Source organism: Vicia villosa, linkage group LG1 (assembly GCF_029867415.1).
Source record: "Vicia villosa cultivar HV-30 ecotype Madison, WI linkage group LG1, Vvil1.0, whole genome shotgun sequence".
Taxonomy (NCBI): Eukaryota; Viridiplantae; Streptophyta; class Magnoliopsida; order Fabales; family Fabaceae; genus Vicia; species Vicia villosa.
Window position 1 is genome coordinate 106253842 of NC_081180.1, and position 21496 is coordinate 106275337.

The 21496-nt window shown below is 36.0% G+C and overlaps 2 protein-coding genes across 2 annotated transcripts; one reads left to right on the plus strand and one right to left on the minus strand.

The window, feature by feature from the left end:
* Window positions 1-3204: 3204 nt before the first annotated feature.
* LOC131643786 (copper transport protein ATX1-like) lies at window positions 3205-6204 on the minus strand. Its single transcript, XM_058914106.1, has 3 exons — window positions 6044-6204; window positions 5603-5678; window positions 3205-3554 (listed from the first exon to the last, which is right to left on the minus strand). Exons 1-3 carry the CDS (start codon window positions 6050-6052, stop codon window positions 3409-3411), a joined length of 231 nt encoding a protein of 76 aa, XP_058770089.1. The 5' UTR covers window positions 6053-6204; the 3' UTR covers window positions 3205-3408.
* Window positions 6205-15197: 8993 nt separating this feature from the next.
* Window positions 15198-16316, plus strand: LOC131650838 (protein MAIN-LIKE 2-like). Its single transcript, XM_058920553.1, has 4 exons — window positions 15198-15260; window positions 15339-16054; window positions 16129-16247; window positions 16312-16316. Exons 1-4 carry the CDS (start codon window positions 15198-15200, stop codon window positions 16314-16316), a joined length of 903 nt encoding a protein of 300 aa, XP_058776536.1.
* Window positions 16317-21496: the final 5180 nt, after the last annotated feature.

Consider the following 21496-nt stretch of genomic DNA (forward strand, 5'->3'; position numbering starts at 1 on the left):
CATTTGCCATTAGTGGGCTTAAAACTGAAGTCAATTCTCTGGCCAAAACCCCTACCATATCATGATTGCTTGCATCCATTTCTTGTCGAAACGCTGCTTGGTTATTTGTGGTAAAGTGAGGCACCTGGGTAGAAAAACCAGTGTTATGTGGACTTCGACCCACTGAACTAACATTTGGTGAAAATGTCGCATTGTTAGTTGGGGCATATATAGATCCTGCCCCTCGTACGCCTGTTCCATATGGGTATGGCATTCCAAATGAACTATTTGGTCTCCATTCGAAAGCAGAATTCGTGCCTTGACCAGGCAAATTATTTGCAGCATTTGTCGAGGCAAACAATACGTCCTCTGCGCTTGTGGATGAGGGTGCGGTTGTCGACACTGAAACTGGAATAGTCCCCGAAAGCCCTGTATTATTTTCAGGCAAAGCCTGGGAATTATCTGCAGGTCTCGATCCATTTGGACCCGTTGCATCTCGTGTTCCTTGAACAGAAGTCGAATTTGCCGCTCCTGATCCTGAACCTTGTGGGGGATCTCGATCACCCCTGCACTGGCCGTAACGACCATTTTCCTGTTGTACCTTCGTTTGGGAATCGGTTGTGCACTGTTCTTTAATTTACCGTTCCTAAGGTTCATACAAGATCTTGATATTGTCTAGACAAAAATAAAGCAATTGATTAAAACAATCTGCTTGACACGGTCCCACTGGGCGTGCCAATTTGTTTACGGTGATTTCCGGTAAACAACCGCTAGTCTTCCAAACTATAATAAATATAATTTGGTTACTCGCAGGATCGACTAGATTGATCCTAGGACACATAGTCAAGAAGATTGTCATCAACGTTCATTCGAACCATATTCATTATTTGTCTTCTTCATAAGCGTTGTTCGATTAAAGAATAAATAGTCTTGACAATCACTTTGTCATATATAAATGTGACTTTAACGAAAAGATAAGTAACATAACTGTTAGCTGAAGATTTCGTTTTATATTGTTTGTCCTTCGAAGGAGTTGAGAATTGAAGGAAAGATGGTTACTGATGGCCATCCCTTAAAAAGTGAGAGAATGGCTGCTGATGGTCATGCCTCGAAGATACAGACTTCTAAGTTCGTTGAAGATAGTGGACACTGAAAGACTAATGAAAGCATATGTCTTCGGGACTTAGACAAAATTCATAGAATATGTATTCAAGTATTACTACTTAGCGTGTTTTTTTTAGTAGTGTTTGTTTAATACACTGCCACGCGTCGAAGACGGACTCAGGCGGGAAGATTTGAAATTCGAAGACGGTTTCGTAACCGTTCAATAACAGATGGCTTCGCTAGAAGTTCTGATGAGAAACGTGGCAGCAGATTAGTGTAGGACCGTTAAGGTCGAAACTAGTATAAATAGGGGTCTTTATGTTAGGATTCCGGGTGTTCATTTTGTACAAATCACTCACATATTTACTCAAGTATCAAGTGTTACGAGAAAGAGTTCGCTGAGAAAATGTACGTATGACACCACCATTTTAATACATGTGTATTATATTTCATTTTCGAATACATTTCTGAGTTACTGCATTCTATTTATTTCTTGTCATTTACATTCCTGTATCTTTATTTTACTTTCGAATTTACTTTCATGATCATTTACTTTTAAAGTCTTTAACGTTTCTGCAGTTTAAGATTCTTTATGTTTTAACAATCTTTAAGTTTCATATGTTATGTTATTTATCTTTCTTGTTGAAGTTATAATTACATATAACGAAGCAATTACCAAGATTCTTGAATCGAACAATACTCATCGAAGAGGACAAATTACGAATATGATTCAAATGAACATTGATAACAATCTTCTTGACTATGTGTCCTAGGATCAATCTAGTCGATCCTGCAAGTAACCAAATCGTATTTATTATAGTTTGGAAGACTAGCGGTTGTTTACCGGAAATCACCGTAAACAATAACATAGAAAGTTAAAAGGACTATTGAAACGTAAAGAATCTTAAATTTGCAGAAATGTTAAAGACTTTGAAAGTAAATAACATGAAAGTAATTCGAAAGTAAATGACATTGAAGTAAAGATACAGAAATGTAAATGGCAAGAAGTAAACGAAATGCAGTAATTCTGGAAAGTAATTAAAAACAAAAGATAATACACATGTATTAAAATGGTGGTGTCATACGTACATTTTCTCAGCGAACTCTTTCTCTTAACGCTTGATACTTGAGTAAATATGTGAGTGATTTGTACAAAATGAACACACAGAATCCTAACATTAAGACTCCTATTTATACTAGTTTCGACCTTAACGGTCCTATACTAATCTGCTGCCACGTTTCTCATAAGAACTTCTAGCGATGCCATCTGTTACTTGGACAGTTACGAAACCGTCTTCGAATTTCAAATCTTCCCGCCTGAGTCCGTCTTCGACGCGTGGCAGTGTATTAACAAACACTATGAAAAAACACGCTAAGTAGTAATACTTAAATATATTTACAAATTTGTCTAAGTCCCCGAAGACACATACTTTTCACTAACTTTCAGTATTCATTATCTTCATAGTGAACTTAGAAATCTTTACTCTCGAAGCATGACCATCAGTAGCCATTCTTTTATTTTTAAGGGATGGTCATCAGTAACCATCTTTCCTTCGATTTTTACTTCTTCGAAGGATAAATAATATAAAACGAAATCTTCAGCTAACAGGTATATTCTTAGGATATTCCACTTAGAGTAAAGTTTTTAAAGTTTTTAATAAACAAACCCTAACAATAGAAAATAACCCCAAATCGGTAGAAAAATCAGTTTATGTTACCTTTGATGAAAATAACCCCAAATCGGTAGAAGTGTTTGAAATTATGTTTTCTTTTTTATGTGTTCACTACTTTCAAGAAAACTCCAAATAATCACACATCACTACAGTCAAACACATTATAAAGTATCTCACTAGCCCATCATTTATGGAATTGATTGTATTTTAATTGGAGTACTCTGATTCTGATTTTGCAGGTTGTATATTGAGGTATGGTGATACTACCTCTCCGTGTTATTACTTCTTTCGAGGAAGATACTGGGAGCGTGTCTGACTCAGGAAAAACATGATTTCAATTTCGATAGAAAAACATGATTTCAATTTCGATAGTGTTTGTGCTTTATATATATGATGATGACCATAAATTAGATATGCAGAATAACATTAGTAACAACAAGGACACAACTTAACAAAGAAAGTCAAATTTTCAATAAAAGCACATCAATACAGTACATAGCTTTGAAAAGAACCAACATTCTAGGGCCTTATTGTAGCACACCAAGAATACATCAAAGGACATATTCTAGCTATTCAAACCCATCAAATAGTATTTGATTTACAGAACTACTTATCTCACATAGAAATTGAGCCAAATATTTTAGTAACGGGTTTACTTAGTCTCAGATGATGCTTCGCCTTCCCAAAACGCAGTCGGCTTCCCAGTTTTGGAAACTGTCTTTAGAACTGTATCTGGTTCAACATTTCCTTTCACTACCACTTTCTGTTCCTTCAAATCAATGTCATATGATTCCACACCTGTAAACAAAAGAACTAGTTATTATTCTGCAATGTTTCAGGGGAATCCTTGGTTGATATACTACTATCGTATTGACTTTAACAACATATCAAGATTTAGACTCAGCAAGTTTACTTCTATCACATTCTTGAACTAACTAACCAAAACAATTTGGCCTTGAAATTTACAAGTATATGTTATGTACCGGGTTTGGGCCTTAAGCCAACAAATGAGCCAAATAGAGTATCAGTTACAATTTTCTTTTCTCCGAGGAGAGCTTTTGCCATGGAGTTACAGGGGATTTCCTTCTGTTATACATATATTTTTAATCAATAATACAATTCCTTCTTTCTAAATTCAGGTTCCTATCAGTATATTGTATAATTACAACAACAACAACAACCAAGTTTTATCCCACTAAGTAGAATCGGCTACATTATATTGTATAATTAAATGAATAAATAAATAAATAAAACCAAGCCGACAGCATAACACACATATTTAGGGTAAGACAATGGAAGCGGAGTTATTCTATTGACTCATTGACTGAAAAAACACTGGTGAATATTTTAATTCGCCTAAGCAGAAGTAAGTCGGAATATGAAGAAGATAAGTATAGCAAAAGGAGAAGCATTTCAATGAAAGATGAAGATCGTGCAAGTTACGGTTTAAATAGAAGGAAACAAAAACTTTAAAATTTAAGTTGGGTGGTTGAAATGGAGAAGGGTCTCAAGTAATTTAGGTGACATGAAAGACCACTCAAATTGAAGGGAAAATTTTATGGAATGGCTGTAAGACTGGCGACTTTGTATAGGACAAAATGTTGGACGGTAAAGAACCAGCACGCGAAAACAAACTAAAAGTAATTGAGATGATGATCTGGTGTTACATGTATGGTAAGATTATACAAGATAAGATTAAAAATGACAATATTAGAGAGGAAGTTGATGTATAACATTAAAGATGGGGAAAATAGACTTAGGTGATTTGAACATCTAGAGAGAAGACATGGGAATTATGTTTAAGGAGAGTAGATTAGATGGAGAGTAATCAAATGACTAGAGGTATACCTAGAAAAACTTTAAGAGAAACTATTAAAAAAGATATCGAGATTAACGAGTTGGAAAGAAACATGGTCTTAGATAGAGTCTTATGGCATAATTTAATCCATGTAACGGACCAGACTTAGTGGGATAAGACTAGAATTGTTGTTGTAACTGTAGAAGATTAATCTATTCATGATTAGAAACTTGAACAGGAGGATATTAACATTAAACTAGTAAAGGTAAGATGATATACTAGAGAAGGTGTGATTTAACATGTTCAATGGTCCTTCTCTTTGCTTTGTGATTGTGACACATTCAAACAGGTTTAAAAAATGACTGGAAGGGGTATTAGATATGTGGACACTTGAAGTTGAAATAAAGATAAGAAGAACAAGACACACAAAAATGCTATAAAAACAAAGTTCATGAAAAACACTTCAAAGTCTAACATATCTAATATTCTAAATCATAATACCCAATATAGGAGAGAAGAACATAGACAGTGGAGAAAAAGGGGGAGATAGATCAAACTTGCAACTTCTGAAGTCTGCAAGTCTGCAAATGGCTATACGTAGAAACCACCGGACGAACCAATTTCGAGATTACAATCAAGGTAAACAAGAAACTGCATATGACACTACTATTGATGGTTTACTTTGAATCTTTTAAATATGAAACCAAAAGACAATCCACCGGCACGAGATCCCCTCGTTTAGATCAAAGAACACTAACCAAGACTTTTACATATTTAACATCACAAATGAAATCAAAATGTTCTACACTTCTACCACCTCAAGCTATAGAGCTCACACCCTCATAAAGCATATTGTTAAAGAAAGGATATGAGGTTTCAGAATTACTTAAAGAAACAGCAGACACACATTCAAAACCAAAAACTATTGCAAATCATGTCAATCTGACAACAAATTTAGGGTAGTAGAGAAAAAATTGTACTAGCATGATAATTTAAATGATGGTGAATACTATATAACCAAAACTATAAAGCAAGGGATTAAACATACCATCCAATTTTCCCAGAACTCTCTTCACTGCTCCAACACATCCTTCACATGACATACCAACTTTGAGAACAACAGTCTGCAATCACAAATTCACAATGCAAAAATTTCATAAAATGAATAAAATAATCAATCATCTTAATTCCTAAATAATCCTAATAACACATATTTCAACCTAAGCATAAAAAATAAACCACGAAGATTTATATTTAACACAGTAACTAATCCCCCAAGAACAAAATCATATTTTTCTCAAAATCATTAAATCTCATAAAACAAAACCAACAATTTCAGAAACCTTATTTTTCACAAATCAAACAGAAAAGAACAAGGAATCATGGGAGAAAAACGTAAAACTCTATGCAGATAACAAAACGAGAAACAACAAGAAATTGAATCGGAAAAGCACAACGAGAAACCGTTAATGTAAGGATTGAGATTCACCTGAGACATGGTTATGACTTAATTGAGAGATAAAAGTCAAATTAGAATATAGATGCAGATTAGATTCGATGTAGATTGTGTTTGAGGGTGTTTGGTTTATATAGGGATAAGAAAAAACAATTTTTCAGAGATGGCGAGAGAGAGAGAGAGAGAGAGAGAGAGAGAGAGAGAGAGAGAGAGAGAGAGAGAGAGAGACAACTACGTTGGGTTGAACACAGCACAGCTTAAACTACACGCAAAAAATGACGCGCTCGTATGTGATTACGTCTTCGATTGTTTTTTTAAAATAAACCGTCGATTTTCTGTCGCTTAAAAAAACCTCAACCATCGATTTAGACACTTAGTGAAGTTGGATCTCTCCAATTAATCGACCAAGTACATGGAATTTGTTGTTACTTATTTTTTGTTTTTACATTTTTGTTTACACATATAGGATATACTTTAGAATAAAACTTAGCTACAATTCCTTAAGTGTATTTTTTATGAAAAAAATTTAAATAACCAAGTTTAAAAAAAATTACCCAAAAAAATTAGGTTTTAGGGGAAATTACTTGGATCACCGGGTTTATGAGGTGCCCTACACATAGGAGCCACCTCCCGTGGCGCCAATGCATTAAATCTTCTTCTTATGCGCCACCTGGGGTGGCGCCTATGTGTGTTTTCTTTCTTTTTTTAATTTTTTTTATTTTTTTAAATAAAAAAATTATGTGTAGGGTATTTTTCCACAACTTTTCTCAGTCGTTTCTCACATTTTCTTCCATAGTTGCTGCCCAGACTGACTTGCCGATTTTTAAGAGAGTTGATCATGTGTTTTCTATGCAGTGAAACCTCCGATTAAAAAGAAATTTTGGTACATTCACTCCATGAAATTAACCGGGTTGTTGTAACGGAAAAAACGATTTTGATAGAAAAGATTAATTCATTAATTAAAAGGTACATTGAAAGCCACTAACAAAAAATAAGAAAACTAAAACATCTAAGAAATTACAACGGTTAAAACAATGTCATATGTTCCATGCATCATTCGAGTGCAATCCACGTCGTATTCCACATTCTCCCACCAGCGTTCCCTTTCTCCGATGACAACACCACCCCTTGTTCTAAGCCTCTTGATACTTCTTATCTCTTCGCCGGGTTCGTACTCCCCTTCCAAAAACCTCAGGAGAGTCCTCTTGAGTTGGGCCACGGAATTGATATTCCAATACATTATCGGCATGGGGGGTTTCACTGCAGAGTATATGACATACCCGCTCCTTCTGGGGTAATCTGGTTCATAATCGAGACGTTTCTTTGGTGGCGGGGGCTCTGATTTCTGATGCGATCCGTCTGGCCTAATGCAAGCTTTTATTGTTGTGTATGTGTTTGGTGTATGGTGTTTGTGTTTCTGTGTATGCATTCAACCCTAGGAGCCCCTAATTTATAATAGTAGTGGATAGAAAAGGAGTACTGTTGCGTACTGTTTACAAGCACGCCTAAATTGAATGATAAATGCAAGCACACTGATCAACGCCTGACTTGACACGACTAGACGAAAGCATGCGTATTTGACTGTCCAAAATACAGACTGACAGTATGGGTCATGAAGACAGCTTCACTACAAGACAAATACATGAGTAGTTGATTTAATTAAAGATAGTACAAATACATAACTAGTTGATTTAATAAAAGATAATACAAAGACATAAGCAGTACAAATACAAATACAAATATAAATACAATACAAATACAACTACAAAAACATTAGTAGTACAAACACATGACATACAACTAATTGTTGGTGGAGGTTGCTCCACGATTAGGACATGTATTTTTATTGTGCCCGACTTCACGACATATGCCACACTTTCGTACCATTTTCTCATGATCATCCATTTCGGTTCAGATCTGTGTGCTATTTGGTCGACCTCTTTTCTTTATCTGCATGTTGTCATTATGCCAAACCACGTCCCCCTCATACGCAGGCCAATAATCCTCCTTTGCCATCACTTGAAATGCATTGTTGTACACTCCGAGCAAGGTCTCCGCCTTGTAAATGGGAGATAAAAGTGCTAACGGATCTTGGTGCGCATACGAACATGTTGCTATTACATGAGAGCATGGCATGCAAAAGGCTTGAAACTTTCCGCAGTTGCACCACCCTTCGTCTGTAAGAACCCTGTATTGTTGTCTCGGAAGGCCCTCGTTATGGTCAATTATTTTTTTGACACTGAAGGTCCGGTTGAATCGGTCGAAAGATGTAACATTGTGGCTGTTGGCTTTGGCAGATTGTTCTTTCATGAATTTGACGCTGGTTTCGCTGAATACTTGTCCGGATTCTAAAACTGCACTCCAACGCTCACCTCTTCGTGCGAAAAGAGAAATCATCCTATAGTATGTTGCTTGCACCAAGGCAGTAATCGGAAGGTGTCTGATGCCCTTAAACACTCCGTTCATAGACTCCACAAGATTTGTAGTCATGTGCCCCCATCGCTTCCCGTTGTCGCATGATCTGGTCCATTTCTCTCTATCTAGATTATTTATCCATCTGTCTGCATCTGGATTTGACGATACAATTTCATGTTGATAATATTGGAACGTCAGTTGAGTCAATGCATATGCAGTATTGACAAGAGTGTTCCGAAGAACCTTGTCCTTTATCTCTCGAATGAAATTTTGTGCAATATGTCGAATACAGTAAACATGCGTTGAAGGTGGGTTTTGCCACCCGTTTGCTGGATTATTGTACGCACTCTCGATGGAAGCATGTCTGTCTGTAATCAAACAGAGCCTGGGTTGGTGGGAAACGTGTGTCTGAAGATTTCTGAGAAAGAAACCTCAACCTCTAGCAGTTTCTCCTTCCAAAAGAGCGAACACAACAGGAAAAATGTTACTATTTCCGTCTTGTGCCACAGCCATCAACAAGGTCCCCTTATATTTTCCCTATAACCAAGTGCCATCTATTTGAAGAATTTGTTTGCAATACGCAATTCCTTGAACACATGGGCGAAAAGCCCAGAAAAGCCTGTGGAATATCACATTTCCTTGAAGGCATGTTCCGTCTGGAGATTGCGGCGGAAGGGTCTCTAAAATAGTAACGGTTCCAGGAGCATAAATTTGAAGCGCAGATAAGAAACGTGGAAGTTGTTTGTATGAATCCTCCCAACTTCCATACACAAGTTCGATCGCTTTAGTTTTCGCCAGCCACGCCTTTCTATAAGATGAAGTGTAATTGTAAGTTGCAACGATATGAGAGATTATCGTTTTCACCTTTACTGACGAATCTTTGTCTACTAGGGGCAAGATTTCTTGACATATAATATCATAACTTAGCTTACGGTGATCTTGGGAAACATTTGTGTTAAAACATGTGTGATCTTGGGAAATAGATCCTATCACCCATGAATCACTTCTCTTCCTGTATGATGCAGCCAACCTGAATCCACAATCAGGGTTTCTACACTTAATTTTGTACCTCTCAACGTTGGCGCGATCAACTTTAAAATCAACATTGTTTGCCATATGAAATCTTTTTATGGCCATGATACATTCCTCCTTTGAACGAAATTTGTCTCCTTCTTTTAACCGTGCATTTGTTTGAGTCTATGGATCATAGAAAATTTCAGACGATGGTTCATCCCCATTGAAGTTCAAATTCCTCATGTGCGCTGGAGGCATATGCACTTGATCTGGTGGCACAACAACGTCCTGTTCGTCTTCACTTTCCTCGTTGATCAAGTGATCAACTTCTATTTTTGGTGCTTCTTCTTCTTCATCTACGACGTCGACCTCTGCTTGCTCGTCGACCAGTGAATCAATGACTTGCGACTCCACCAATTGTATGGGTTGAACTTCTGGTAGAGTAAGATACAGCTCTATGTACTCGTAACCAGAATACTCATGGTTGGCAAACATATTCTGCAGGTCTTCATCATCTTTGACCTCAACTTGGATAAACTTGACTGGGTTGTCCCCACAAAGAAATCGATATTGGTAAAAAATTTGGAATACATCACCCAGTGCAAGCTTCATCTCTGATCTCTGTTTGAAGTAACTGAAATTTTCTTTTCTGCTTAAAGAAAACCGTGTAACCTCAGTGTTTCTAAACAGAAAACCAACTTCTTCGTTGTCATAGGTCTCGCCATAAACATGAGCGTTGATAATGTATTGTGGAGGGGCCATTGTTGAGTGTGTAATGAGATGTGTAATCTTTCACATTAGTGGCTTCCTTTATGTAGACGAACAATTGGTGAACCATAAATTATGTGTAATCTGCTTATTGTATACTCACATGCAGAAAAAATTGATGAAAAATGAATGCTTGTATCGTCACAGACGTGTACAGTTGATTGAGGTATGCATGACATTGCTGCAGTTGACTAGACCAAACACAACCATACTGAATTGCACATACTGTACACTAATTATTTTCGGTCATACTGAGTTACGTATTCAAACAGCAAACCCTTTGAGAGAAAAAACCTAAAAAAAAATTAAGTGTAATCTGCTTACTCTACACTTACATGTAGAAAAATTGATGAAAAATGAATGCATGTATCGTCACAGACGTGTACAGTTGATTTGAGGTATGCATGACATTGCTGCAGTCGACTTGACCAGACACAGCCATACTGAATTGCGCATACTGTACACTAATTATTTACGGTCATATTGAGTTACGTATTCAAACAGCAAACCCTTTGAGAGAAAAAACTTAAAAAAATTTAAGTGTAATTGTAATACGGTGAACTGACTTTATTCGAAATGTACGGTAAGCAAGAGTCGCCACCGACTTTTATTTTATCCAAATTAAATAGAAAGGCTAAAAGAACGGGAAAAACCTTTTAAAAGAAAACTGAGTTCGGGGGGTAATTTATACAAAGGGAGGGTGTAAGGCACCCTTTGCATCCATGGTTTTTCATGGGCTCTTAATTGCTTTGCTCTTTAGTTTTGAAACCAAAAGTTTAGAAATGTAGAAGAAGAAAATAAGGACTTTAGCTCGTAAATGAGCGTAGCCTTTTTTGAAGTTTTTTAAGAAAAGGGTAGAAAAAGAATTTTAAAACAGAGCATGCAATTAAGGGCAAATTACCTAGTTAGATGAAAAATGTTCTTTTAGCCTTTCAGGGCTATCCATACCATAGGAGGGTAGGGAAGTCCTTTTATTTGGAGGTTAAAGGGTCGTCGAATCATCGTTCGCCACAAGACTGTCCTTGCCATAGAGGGGCAGGTAGTCTAAGGGAAGGATCAGAATAGCCATTGTTAGGCAACCAGAGGATACCTCAGCATTTCGTAGGCAACTTCGAGGGACGAGATCATATTAGCGAATCGAAGGCAGCATCATTGGGACTTATGATCTTAAGAATGAACCGAGGGCAACATTGCTGAGGTATCCTCGTATTCGAGGGACTTGGCTATTCTGCACTGAAAAACACAAGGCAACAGGCAACAAGAGGGGTTACCATAAAAGGTGTGTGGGTGCACAATCACGTGATTAATTCAGAAAATTTATCTTATAATTAGTTATTCTAGGTTCAGTTCGAGTTTCCACTCCCTAAATTACTAACCACGCAGTTTATATATATACAGTGTTAAGTGCCTTCAAGGCCAAGCAATACAAACCAGAAGCAGATACATAATGAACCATGGGGATGTGGGAGAAGCAATAATAAAACCCCAACAGAGCAGTAGGTCTGACATAAGTAATAATTTAAAAGAAAGAAATTAAAATAAATTAGATTTTAGGGTTACCGACTAATCGAGCTTTGGCCGGCTGACTAACCCTGAACATTGAAAAAAAAAAGAAAAATAACAACAAAGGGTGAGTGCGTTACCAATTCATTGACGGTTAAGGCTAACCCTATCATAATAAAAAGAGGCAAAATAAAATTTAAAATAAATTAAATCAAGAACTTAGCTTTTGATCTGATATGGCGCGTAGTCGGAGGAAGCCTGATGATGACCCTGAAAAACTACACAAGGAAAACATTTTCAGTGTAGGCACGATCTTCGTAAACCCTGATTAGGGTACAAATTAAATATGATTAATGGAATAAATAAAATCAATTTAATTAATTATTGGTTTTCAACCTAATTAATTAAATCGGTGAAAATAAAGGTTTCTATTAAATATCTAACCCTAATATATATTTTTTATCAATTAATAAAAAATAATAATTAAATAAATAATTTGTACAAATTAAATTAACTTAAAACAAAAAAAAATCAAATTATTAGAATAAATAATGTTTTATTAATTATAATATTTTTATGAAAAAGAAAAAATAATTTTGAACAAAAATTGTTTTATAAAGAAATTTCAAGGATTTTATGTACATAAAATGTTTGTACAAAATAAATATATAATAAAAATAAAAACATGAATTTATGTAATTAAAAAGAAAAAAATTTGAAAACTTAGCGTTTGGATCTTGTGTGGCAAGCTGGTGGAGGTGCATGGTGCACCTGCGCGTTCAGAGACATTGGATGAGGCAAGGCGCAGATCCGAGGGCTGATATGAGAGGGTGCATCCTACGCGCATGAGCAAGAACGCACCAGATCCATCTGGATCCAAAAGACAACGCACTCTTTTTTTCTTGAAGTTAGGCCAATCAGACGACGACACGTAGTCGTCTTCTTCACCAAAATTCTACAAATGTGCTTTTATAGCGCTTCTTCTTTCTACGCTGTAAAAGGGCCTATCTTTTACACCTGTGAAAATAAAAAATGCCCAGAAACTATACATAAATTTTTCGCGACCATCCGAACACGATCGTCCGGAGGTCACGAATCCAATGGTACCTGTATTGAGCCTTGATTTGTCTTAAATTAAAAACCCCCAATTTGTAAAGGAAGAACCCTAACATGGTAGATCCTCAGATACGCATATAATAAGCCAATTAATCATCCAGAAATCATCCACACATCATAACAAACCAGTTTATGCAATCAAAACATGTCTATGCCATATGAATTAGAGTAATCGAACAAATTTACATCCATACATACTGAGGCTAAATGGAGGTGTTTCTGGAAATTTTGTTTGCGTGTGTGTATCCAAACAGCTTCAGAAACCTTCAAGGATCGTTTTGGAGTCTTTAAATCTCCTTGAATTGCTCTCTAAATTCGAAACCGAATTCCAAATTTTCTTGAGTTCTTTGGAAACTTGCTTAGTGTTCTTGGGGCTGCAAAAAAAACTCTCCTAGGGGTTTGGAACGAATCAATATATATAGCGGAATGAATTAGGGTTGAGAAACACAATCAAATCTTCTCGAATCAATTACTTGGAATTTGATTTCAATATGATTTTAAAGTTTCTAAATTAGATCCAATTTCAATCTTTTTTTATCCAATCTTCCTTCCATGAATTTGAATAAAATATATTGTCTAATTGATGATTGAATATGATTGAAATTAAAAGAAAATCCAATCTTTTCAATTTTTCTTCAAATGTTGATTAAATATATGATTTAAATGAATAAAAAATGCAAATAAAATCAAATATTTATCATATTTTCGTGGCCTTCAGATTGAAACTTCTAGATGACTTGTGTAGCAAGATTGGGCCATAAAAAGTTGGGCCTATTTGCAAGGAAATCCATTTTGAAGCCTTTTTCTTCACATTTTCCTTCTCAAAATTGTCCAACTTTGACAAGGCATATCTCCCTCAATTTTTGAGGTATGGAGGAGTTCCAGGACTTTTTAGAAACCTTGAAGAGTCCTCTAATCAATGTTTTTAGTCCCATGTCAAAATAATTCTCCATGCTCTTTGTGTGCTCTTTTGAAAAAGATGACTTTTAGTTGACTTTTGAAAAGGACCTATAATGTTTTGATCCATATCTCTCAAATGAAGCATTTTTAGACTTGGCTTTTGAGAGACAAAATTGTAGGGAATTCAATTTCCTTCAAAATGAGCTTTAGATGGAAAATTTATGATGTTCCATGTAGGAGTTATGGCTGGTCAAAGTTCAGTTGACTTTCTCCTATGAAAACCCTAATTTAGAAACATTTTGAAATTGTTGATTTCTGATCTTTCCTTGATGAACCATGATCAATTCTTGATCAAATGGTGAATGATACTTCAAAATAAGGATGTTGACAAAAAATCAGGACTTTTGACTGTACTTTGACCACAGTTGACTTTTAGGTCAAATTAGTCGACTGTTGACTTTCTGAGCAATTGAGTGATCAACTCTTTGAATTGAGCCCTGAATTTTGTCATGGAGGTAGTTTGAAACATCATAAACCATATGAGATGCATTGGAGCTTTTGATCCAGAACAACACAACCCTAGTTTCTTGAGCCTTTGTTTAGGAGGGATGTCTTTGAGTTTTGAACTTTGATAGGAATTTGATTTAAGAGAAATAAGATGGGCAAATTTTAGGGTATGGCAGTAATCTGCTTACTGTACACTCACATGCAGAAAAAATTGATGAAAAATGAATGTCTGTATCGTCACAGACGTGTATAGTTGATTTGAGGTATGCATGACATTGCTGTAGTCGACTTGACCAGACACAGCCATACTGAATTGCGCATATTGTACACTAATTATTTACGGTCAAACAACAAACCCTATTCAAACAACAAACCCTAAACCCTAACAAAAAAATAATGCAAGTAGGCGCCACCTGGGGTGGCGCATTAGTGCAACTGGTTAACAGGTAGGCGCCATCTGGGGTGGCGCATTAGTGTATTTTTGCCCTAATTTTTGAACCATGGCGCCACCTGAGGTGGCGCATATCTTGAAAAAGTGGTCCCATGTAGACCTACTTGCAACATGCAGTCTATCATAGATGCATGCGACCCTATACCTGCACCATGCAGACTATCCTGACACGCATGCATCCCTATTTATAACTTTATGCATGCACCTAGTCTATTATGCAGACTTCACTTAGCCCTGCACAAAACACTGTATGCATGCACGCCTAGACTATTGCATGTGACATTTGCATTTTATAACTCTATACATTTGAATGCACGTGAACCCTCCTTTATTACTTTGATATCTGTATCACATGCATGCTCGCCACTTGGTTGTCATGCAATAAACATCAGCATCAACCATTCCCTCTATAAATACTCTCATAAAAAACTCATTTTTCATCAACATTTCATTTATCATCTTCACAAACACTTATATTTTTCAATTTCGCATCAAGTTTCAGAGTTCTTAAAAATGGCTCAACTTCTAACATTGGGTGAAAATCACAGAGGAACTAGAGCAAACCTGGCGGCATATGTAAGTTCATACTTATTTACTTCTAAACATCTATACATATATGATCTCCATATTAATCTATTTATTCGTGCTTTTTAGGATGTTGAACTATTTCGTTGTTGTTCTCACACCTATGTTGCACCCGACGAGAGGATTGTTCCGTATCTACAAGCATGTGGCTTCGGACATGTCATCAAAATTGACAACAACACCATCGACCGAAAATTCATACTTGCGTTACAAGAGCGATGGAGGCCTGAAACCCACACGTTTCATCTTCCAACAGGTGAGTGTACAATAACTCTAGAGGATGTCTATATGTTGCTTGGTCTGCCCATTGATGGGAAGGCTGTTAATGGAAGTGTTCAACATGCTAATGTACTATGTGAGAATGTGTTGGGGAGAGATCTGATTGTGACGTCTCAAGGTTCAAGAGGACAGGGTATCAGTCTGGCTTCCCTTAGAGCTTATTATGATGAACTCAAATTGGACGACAACTCTATCGAGGAGCAAATTTTCCAAAAGACTAAGGTTTATATCATGTTAATGTTTGGTAACCTCTTATTCCCAGAGTCGACAGGTAACACTGTCAACTTTTTTTATTTTAGTCTATTTGATAGCATTAGCAAGATTAGGAAGTATAGTTGGGGGTCTGCAGTTTTGGCATTGTTATACCAATCTCTTTGTAAAAATGCATACGACGACACTTGCACATTCTATGGATGTGCGTTCCTACTACAAGTTTGGGGTTGGTGGAGAATGCCAACGCTATCCCCTGCAGGCAGGGACAACTACATGTTCCCTTATGCAACAAGGTACGTCTTTTTCAATTTGCTAACTCTCTTTTACAAAAAATCTAAAATAACATATTTGCTCTTTTTTGTTTTAGGTTTTGTGGTCCTCGGTTGAATTACAGTAGGAATCTGAGGGGGAATATTCTTTTGTATCGGCAACTATTGGATCACCTCCGAGCTCAAGATGTATTACCACTAAACTTTTCTATGATGCGTATATATGTATTACAAACCATCTTCTTTTTTAATAATATATTATATTCTTTTTTCCTATGCAGTTTAATTGGAGACCATACTTGGTGCTAGACCATGAGCCCAACGAGCGTGACCAAGAAGTTTGGACTGTGATGACACCTATCATAAGGTTCAACATTGTGGAGATGCACCATGCTGACCGTGTGAGGCTCCAATTTGGCATGCATCAACCAATCCCAGATCCCCCCGCTGATTTGGGTTGTTGGCATCTGAAAAGAGTGAATCACCAATGGGATCACAAAGATTATCAATCATTCGCACCTGAACTTTGTGAGATGTGGAAGCAGCGTCGCCGCCATCTTCTACAATTTCCCGTTGCGTAATTACCGATGTATCCAACTGAAGATTACGTGAATTGGTATAGATCAGTGACAACCCCTGATATGTATGTGTCCGACCCTTACTACTTATACGACCCCCGCCAACACCAATACAACCAACAACCACCCTAACAACGCCAACAGAGTCAACAACGCCAGCAACGCCAACAACGTCAACCAAGCCAACCAAGTCAATATAGCTCTCACCAAACATAGTACCAACACCGTCAGACCTCTGAACACCCTTACCGTGAAGAATATCAAACAACGCCAATGCCCCACCAAAATCAACCCATCCAACAACACTCATGGGGCTTCACTCAACAACTCCATGACGCGGGCCCCTCCACTAGGCAACCCATCCAACACCACTCATGGGGCTTCACCCAACAACACCACGACGCAGGCCCCTCCAATAGGCAACTCCGCCCCGACATGGGCCCAGATGACGAATACGACCCAAACGAGCCAATGATCACTCAATCGTCACTTTACCATTCCTCCCAACAGTCACAACACCAACAATATGACTACACCACACCCCAACAAACAATGTCTTTTTTCCAAGGAAACTAAAGCGCTAGGTTTTACCGACCATACGACGCGACCCTACCGCCACGACCAATCTTTGAGGGCATGAGACCCCGACTATTTGACAGAAGGATTGAAGACTACATGTCCAACGAGCGCATGGAGGGGCTAATCCGAGGCCCACCTACCCAAACACAACGAGAACAACCAAGGGCTAGGGGGGTCGTCGACAACCTTCCCAATGGATCCGAACAGTGTCAGGGTGTAGAACTGACGGTCATAAGGGTCAAGATTAGAATATGTTTAGGCTTTGTTTGGATTGATGGAACCGGATGGAGCGGAGCGAAATGGGGTGAAATAAAATGATATTCCATTGTTTGGATAATTTAAAAACGGATGGAATGGAGCGGAATAGAGTGGTATGGATTCCATTCCATTCCATCACTTACCATCATTTTTCTTACCCTTCGATTTGGGCGGAATGAACAACTTATCTTGTTCCGTCCTAAAATTTCCAAACAATGGAATGGTATCTTCGTTCCGCTCCGCTCCATCCCACTCCGCTCCGCTCCATTCCGCTCCGTTGATTTTATGATATCCAAACATAGCCTTAATGTTTTTTAAAAAAATTCTCGTATTTCCCGTATTTGTAATGTTTGTCCTGTATTTGTAATGTTTGTCCCGTATTTGTAATGTTCTTCCCTATTTATATCATTAAACACTATCTTCGCACGTCTAATTATTTATTTAATAGTTTTTTTTTTTAAATATGTTAAAAAAAAGAAAAAAGGAAAAAGAAAACACATATAGGCGCCACCCCAGGTGGCTTTATAGTTCTTCCAAAACTAAGGCGCCACCCCAGGTGGCGCATAAGAAGAAGTTTTAAAGCATTGGCACCACGGGAGGTGGCTTCTATGTGTAGGGCACCTCCCAAACCTGGTCACCCATGTAATTTCCTCCAAAACCTGGTTTTTTGGATAAATTTTTTTTTTAAACTTGGTTATTTGGATTTTTTTCTATTTTTTACTATCTTTCAATGAAAATATGACAAATATATTTAAATATCATTTAGTGAATAAAAATAGAGGAAATTTGCACGTGTAAGAGGAAAATATACACTTGTTATGTTTTTATTGAAAAATAGTAAGAATCACACCTAAATCTAAGTTTTTTCCTATAGTTTATCTCATTAGTCACCTCTATTTTAATATGAAAAAAATAATGTACATTGAATTGAAATTTAAAGGATTATTCTGATGAAAACGTCTTGAAAACATTAAAAGATTATTATTAACTTTTTAGATGTTTTTAAAAGACTGTTTATCATTGAAAAAATTAATTTGAATTTCAATAAATTTATAATACAAATTTTTGAGTTTTAATTTATTTTATGAATTTTAAAGATTTTAAATTAAACTTTCACATTTGAAAAATATATTCATATATATATATATATATATATATATATATATATATATATATATATATATATATATATATATATATATATATATATATATATATATATATATATATATATATATATATTTTAATTGACAACTCAATTAGAGTAAACTTAAAATAGTAGATCATACTAAACTTAAGAGGTTCAAGAGTTTGGACTAAAAATTTGAAGGCCAAAATAATAATTTTAAGCATTTTATTCCTACCAAATCTTGTGCTTTTGAAGGGCTAGTAGGAAGAAAGTAATTATAAAAAAAATAATAAAATAAAAGAAAAATGATATAGTATGAAACACGACCATAATAAAAAATAATATAAAGTAAAATAAAAAATAATAATGTAGTGTGAAGCATAATGATATAAAAAGTCTTAAAAGAGATCGTATATTTGAGTGAGATTATTTATATGTCTATCGATAATATACTAATATTCAATGTTTTGAAAATTTCTCTATTGTCCCTGTTTGCTTTACTGCCATGTTTTGTTTTTAAGGACAATTCATTCAACTGCCAACTGTAATGTACTTGCAGCTGAATGTTAAAAAAAATCCACATTCTCTTTGTTATTTTTCAGTAATTCTGTTCTTCTCATTTTTTTCCTTTTTTCACTTTCTCATTTTTCTTCGCTTTCTCATTCTTATCTTCATTCTTCTTCTCTGATAACTTTTTTTCTTTCTCATTTATTTCTCATCCTTCTTCTATCCATCTTTTCATTTTTTTTATTCTCTTCATAAGAGATTTTATAAGTTTACTTATTTTCTTCTTCAACTTCCATTTTCAACCAATATCTAATTTAGTCTTTTTTTTAAACTTGTTTTTTTCTTTTTCTTCTTTAAGAGGTTGTAAATTTGTCAGTTTTGTAGCGATCTATGTTGTTTTTCAATTGATTTGTCGTTGTTTTTAAATATATTTTGTTCTACTTACCTTTTCTATATTTCTCTTTTATGTTTATCTTAGTGCTGAGATTTTTTTTTGGAAAGTTGTTTGATTCGTTGTCTTCTACCTCTTTTTTGTTGGTTTTGTCTTTTACATAAATTTGGGAATCATAAATCAGAGACTTAAAAAGGTCTCCAGATCTCGAGGGACAAGTTGAATCATATTAGGATGAAAAATCATTGGGATCTATACATAAGATTCTTCCTCTGTAAACTCAACCCCTTCACATTCATCGTTCTCAATTGCATGTCCTTCTCTTTCCTCATCCTTTTTCCTTTCTTCCGTAATAGCAACGACTCTCCTTGTTTGAGAAACATTTGATCCGTGACCTCTTCCATTACAACGACAACACATATCTTCAGTGGGTTTAGCATATGGATTATTCTACCTCTGGAATGGTGCTTTACCCTGCTGCATACCAATAGGCTTGCTAGTCCCCATATTCTTAGGGTTGAAATCCTTGGTTGTTGAACTCTTTCCCTTGTTTCTTGTTGATTCAATTCTGGGGCGAATACCTAAAAGATGAGAAATTTCGAGGGGACTTCTCCATTAATTCTTACTTCAAAGCTAGACTGGATGCCTCAGCTACGTTCCATATAGTCTGTAAATCCATATTCTCCTGCAAGGATCTCTTCATGCCAATGATGTATCGAGCCACTTTCTTGCTCTCTAATTCTCCTAATTCATTGCGCTCAGAAAAATGCAGGATCTCAGTTGTGTATTCAGTCAATCAGTCATAGTTCTTTTCCCTGAACATACTCAATATACATCTTATAAAGAATTTGTTCATAATCCTCCGATAAAAACCACTCCAATATCAATTGTTTCATTCTTCGCCAAGTTTTGATTGACCTATTCATTTGCCTATGCCTCTAGACAACAAGTTTATCTCACCAGACAACAACATTACTCTTCAGCCTGATCGGCACCATCTTAACTTGTTTGTTCTCAAGGACGCCCATAATGTCGAAGAACCTGTCGATCTCTCATGGCTGATAAAATTACAAAAAGAAATAGGAGAAAACCTGCTCTGATGCCACCTGACGTAGTCGGAATCACAAAGAATTATCAAGCGCTAAACCTAGAATGAAAACACAGGACTGCAAGTGCCAAACCTGTCAGATAAACTCTAGAATCCACCAATATAGAAATTACAAAATTTTATGATATCAAAAGATGTCTTTTAATTCAAAAGAGAAATAAAATAAAAAAGTGTAGAAAATATTAAAATGTTGTTTTTGAACCCGAAACAAACTTGGATGGCATAAAAATTGCCTCAAAATCAAGAGAAAACATCAAGCCAAACTAACAGAAGATCTAACTAGAGCTCAAGCTGCCAGCCCCATCACCAACGGATCAAGGGACCCCAAGCAACATAGAAGCATGAAGCTCCACTAGAACATGTTAGTACTCTTGATCCGCTAAGGATATGTTTGGGAGTTTGAAGGAGAGGGGAGAGAAAGGCTTCCGAAAACGAATTTTTAAAAAAATATAGAAAAATATTTGACATTTAAAAAAAAATATGATTTTGTTTAGAATGATAAAAGAGTCATTATCATTACAATTTTTTTAATTTTTAAAATAGTATAACAACCTAAAAGATATTTGGAAAATTTATGTAAGCCCTCCAAAACCCTCCTTCAATATAATTTTTGAGTTCCCCCATTTTATGGGGTTTTTGGTGTTATGAAGAAAATCAAACCCTCCAAAACCCTCCTATCCAAAATCTTTTTATTATTTTCACTCATTTCTTCCTATTTTCCAAAGCCCTCCCCTCCAAACTCCCAAACATAGCCTAAAGGTTTATATATAAGATACAATTCTAAATTCAGTCTAAGAAAGAGAATAATTTAATGGTGACCGACTAAGAAACCAATTTCAAACCAAAAAAATCCCTCTTATCCTCCACTCTTTCACATATGATGATGAATCAGAAAAAAACTTGTCATTACGAGCAA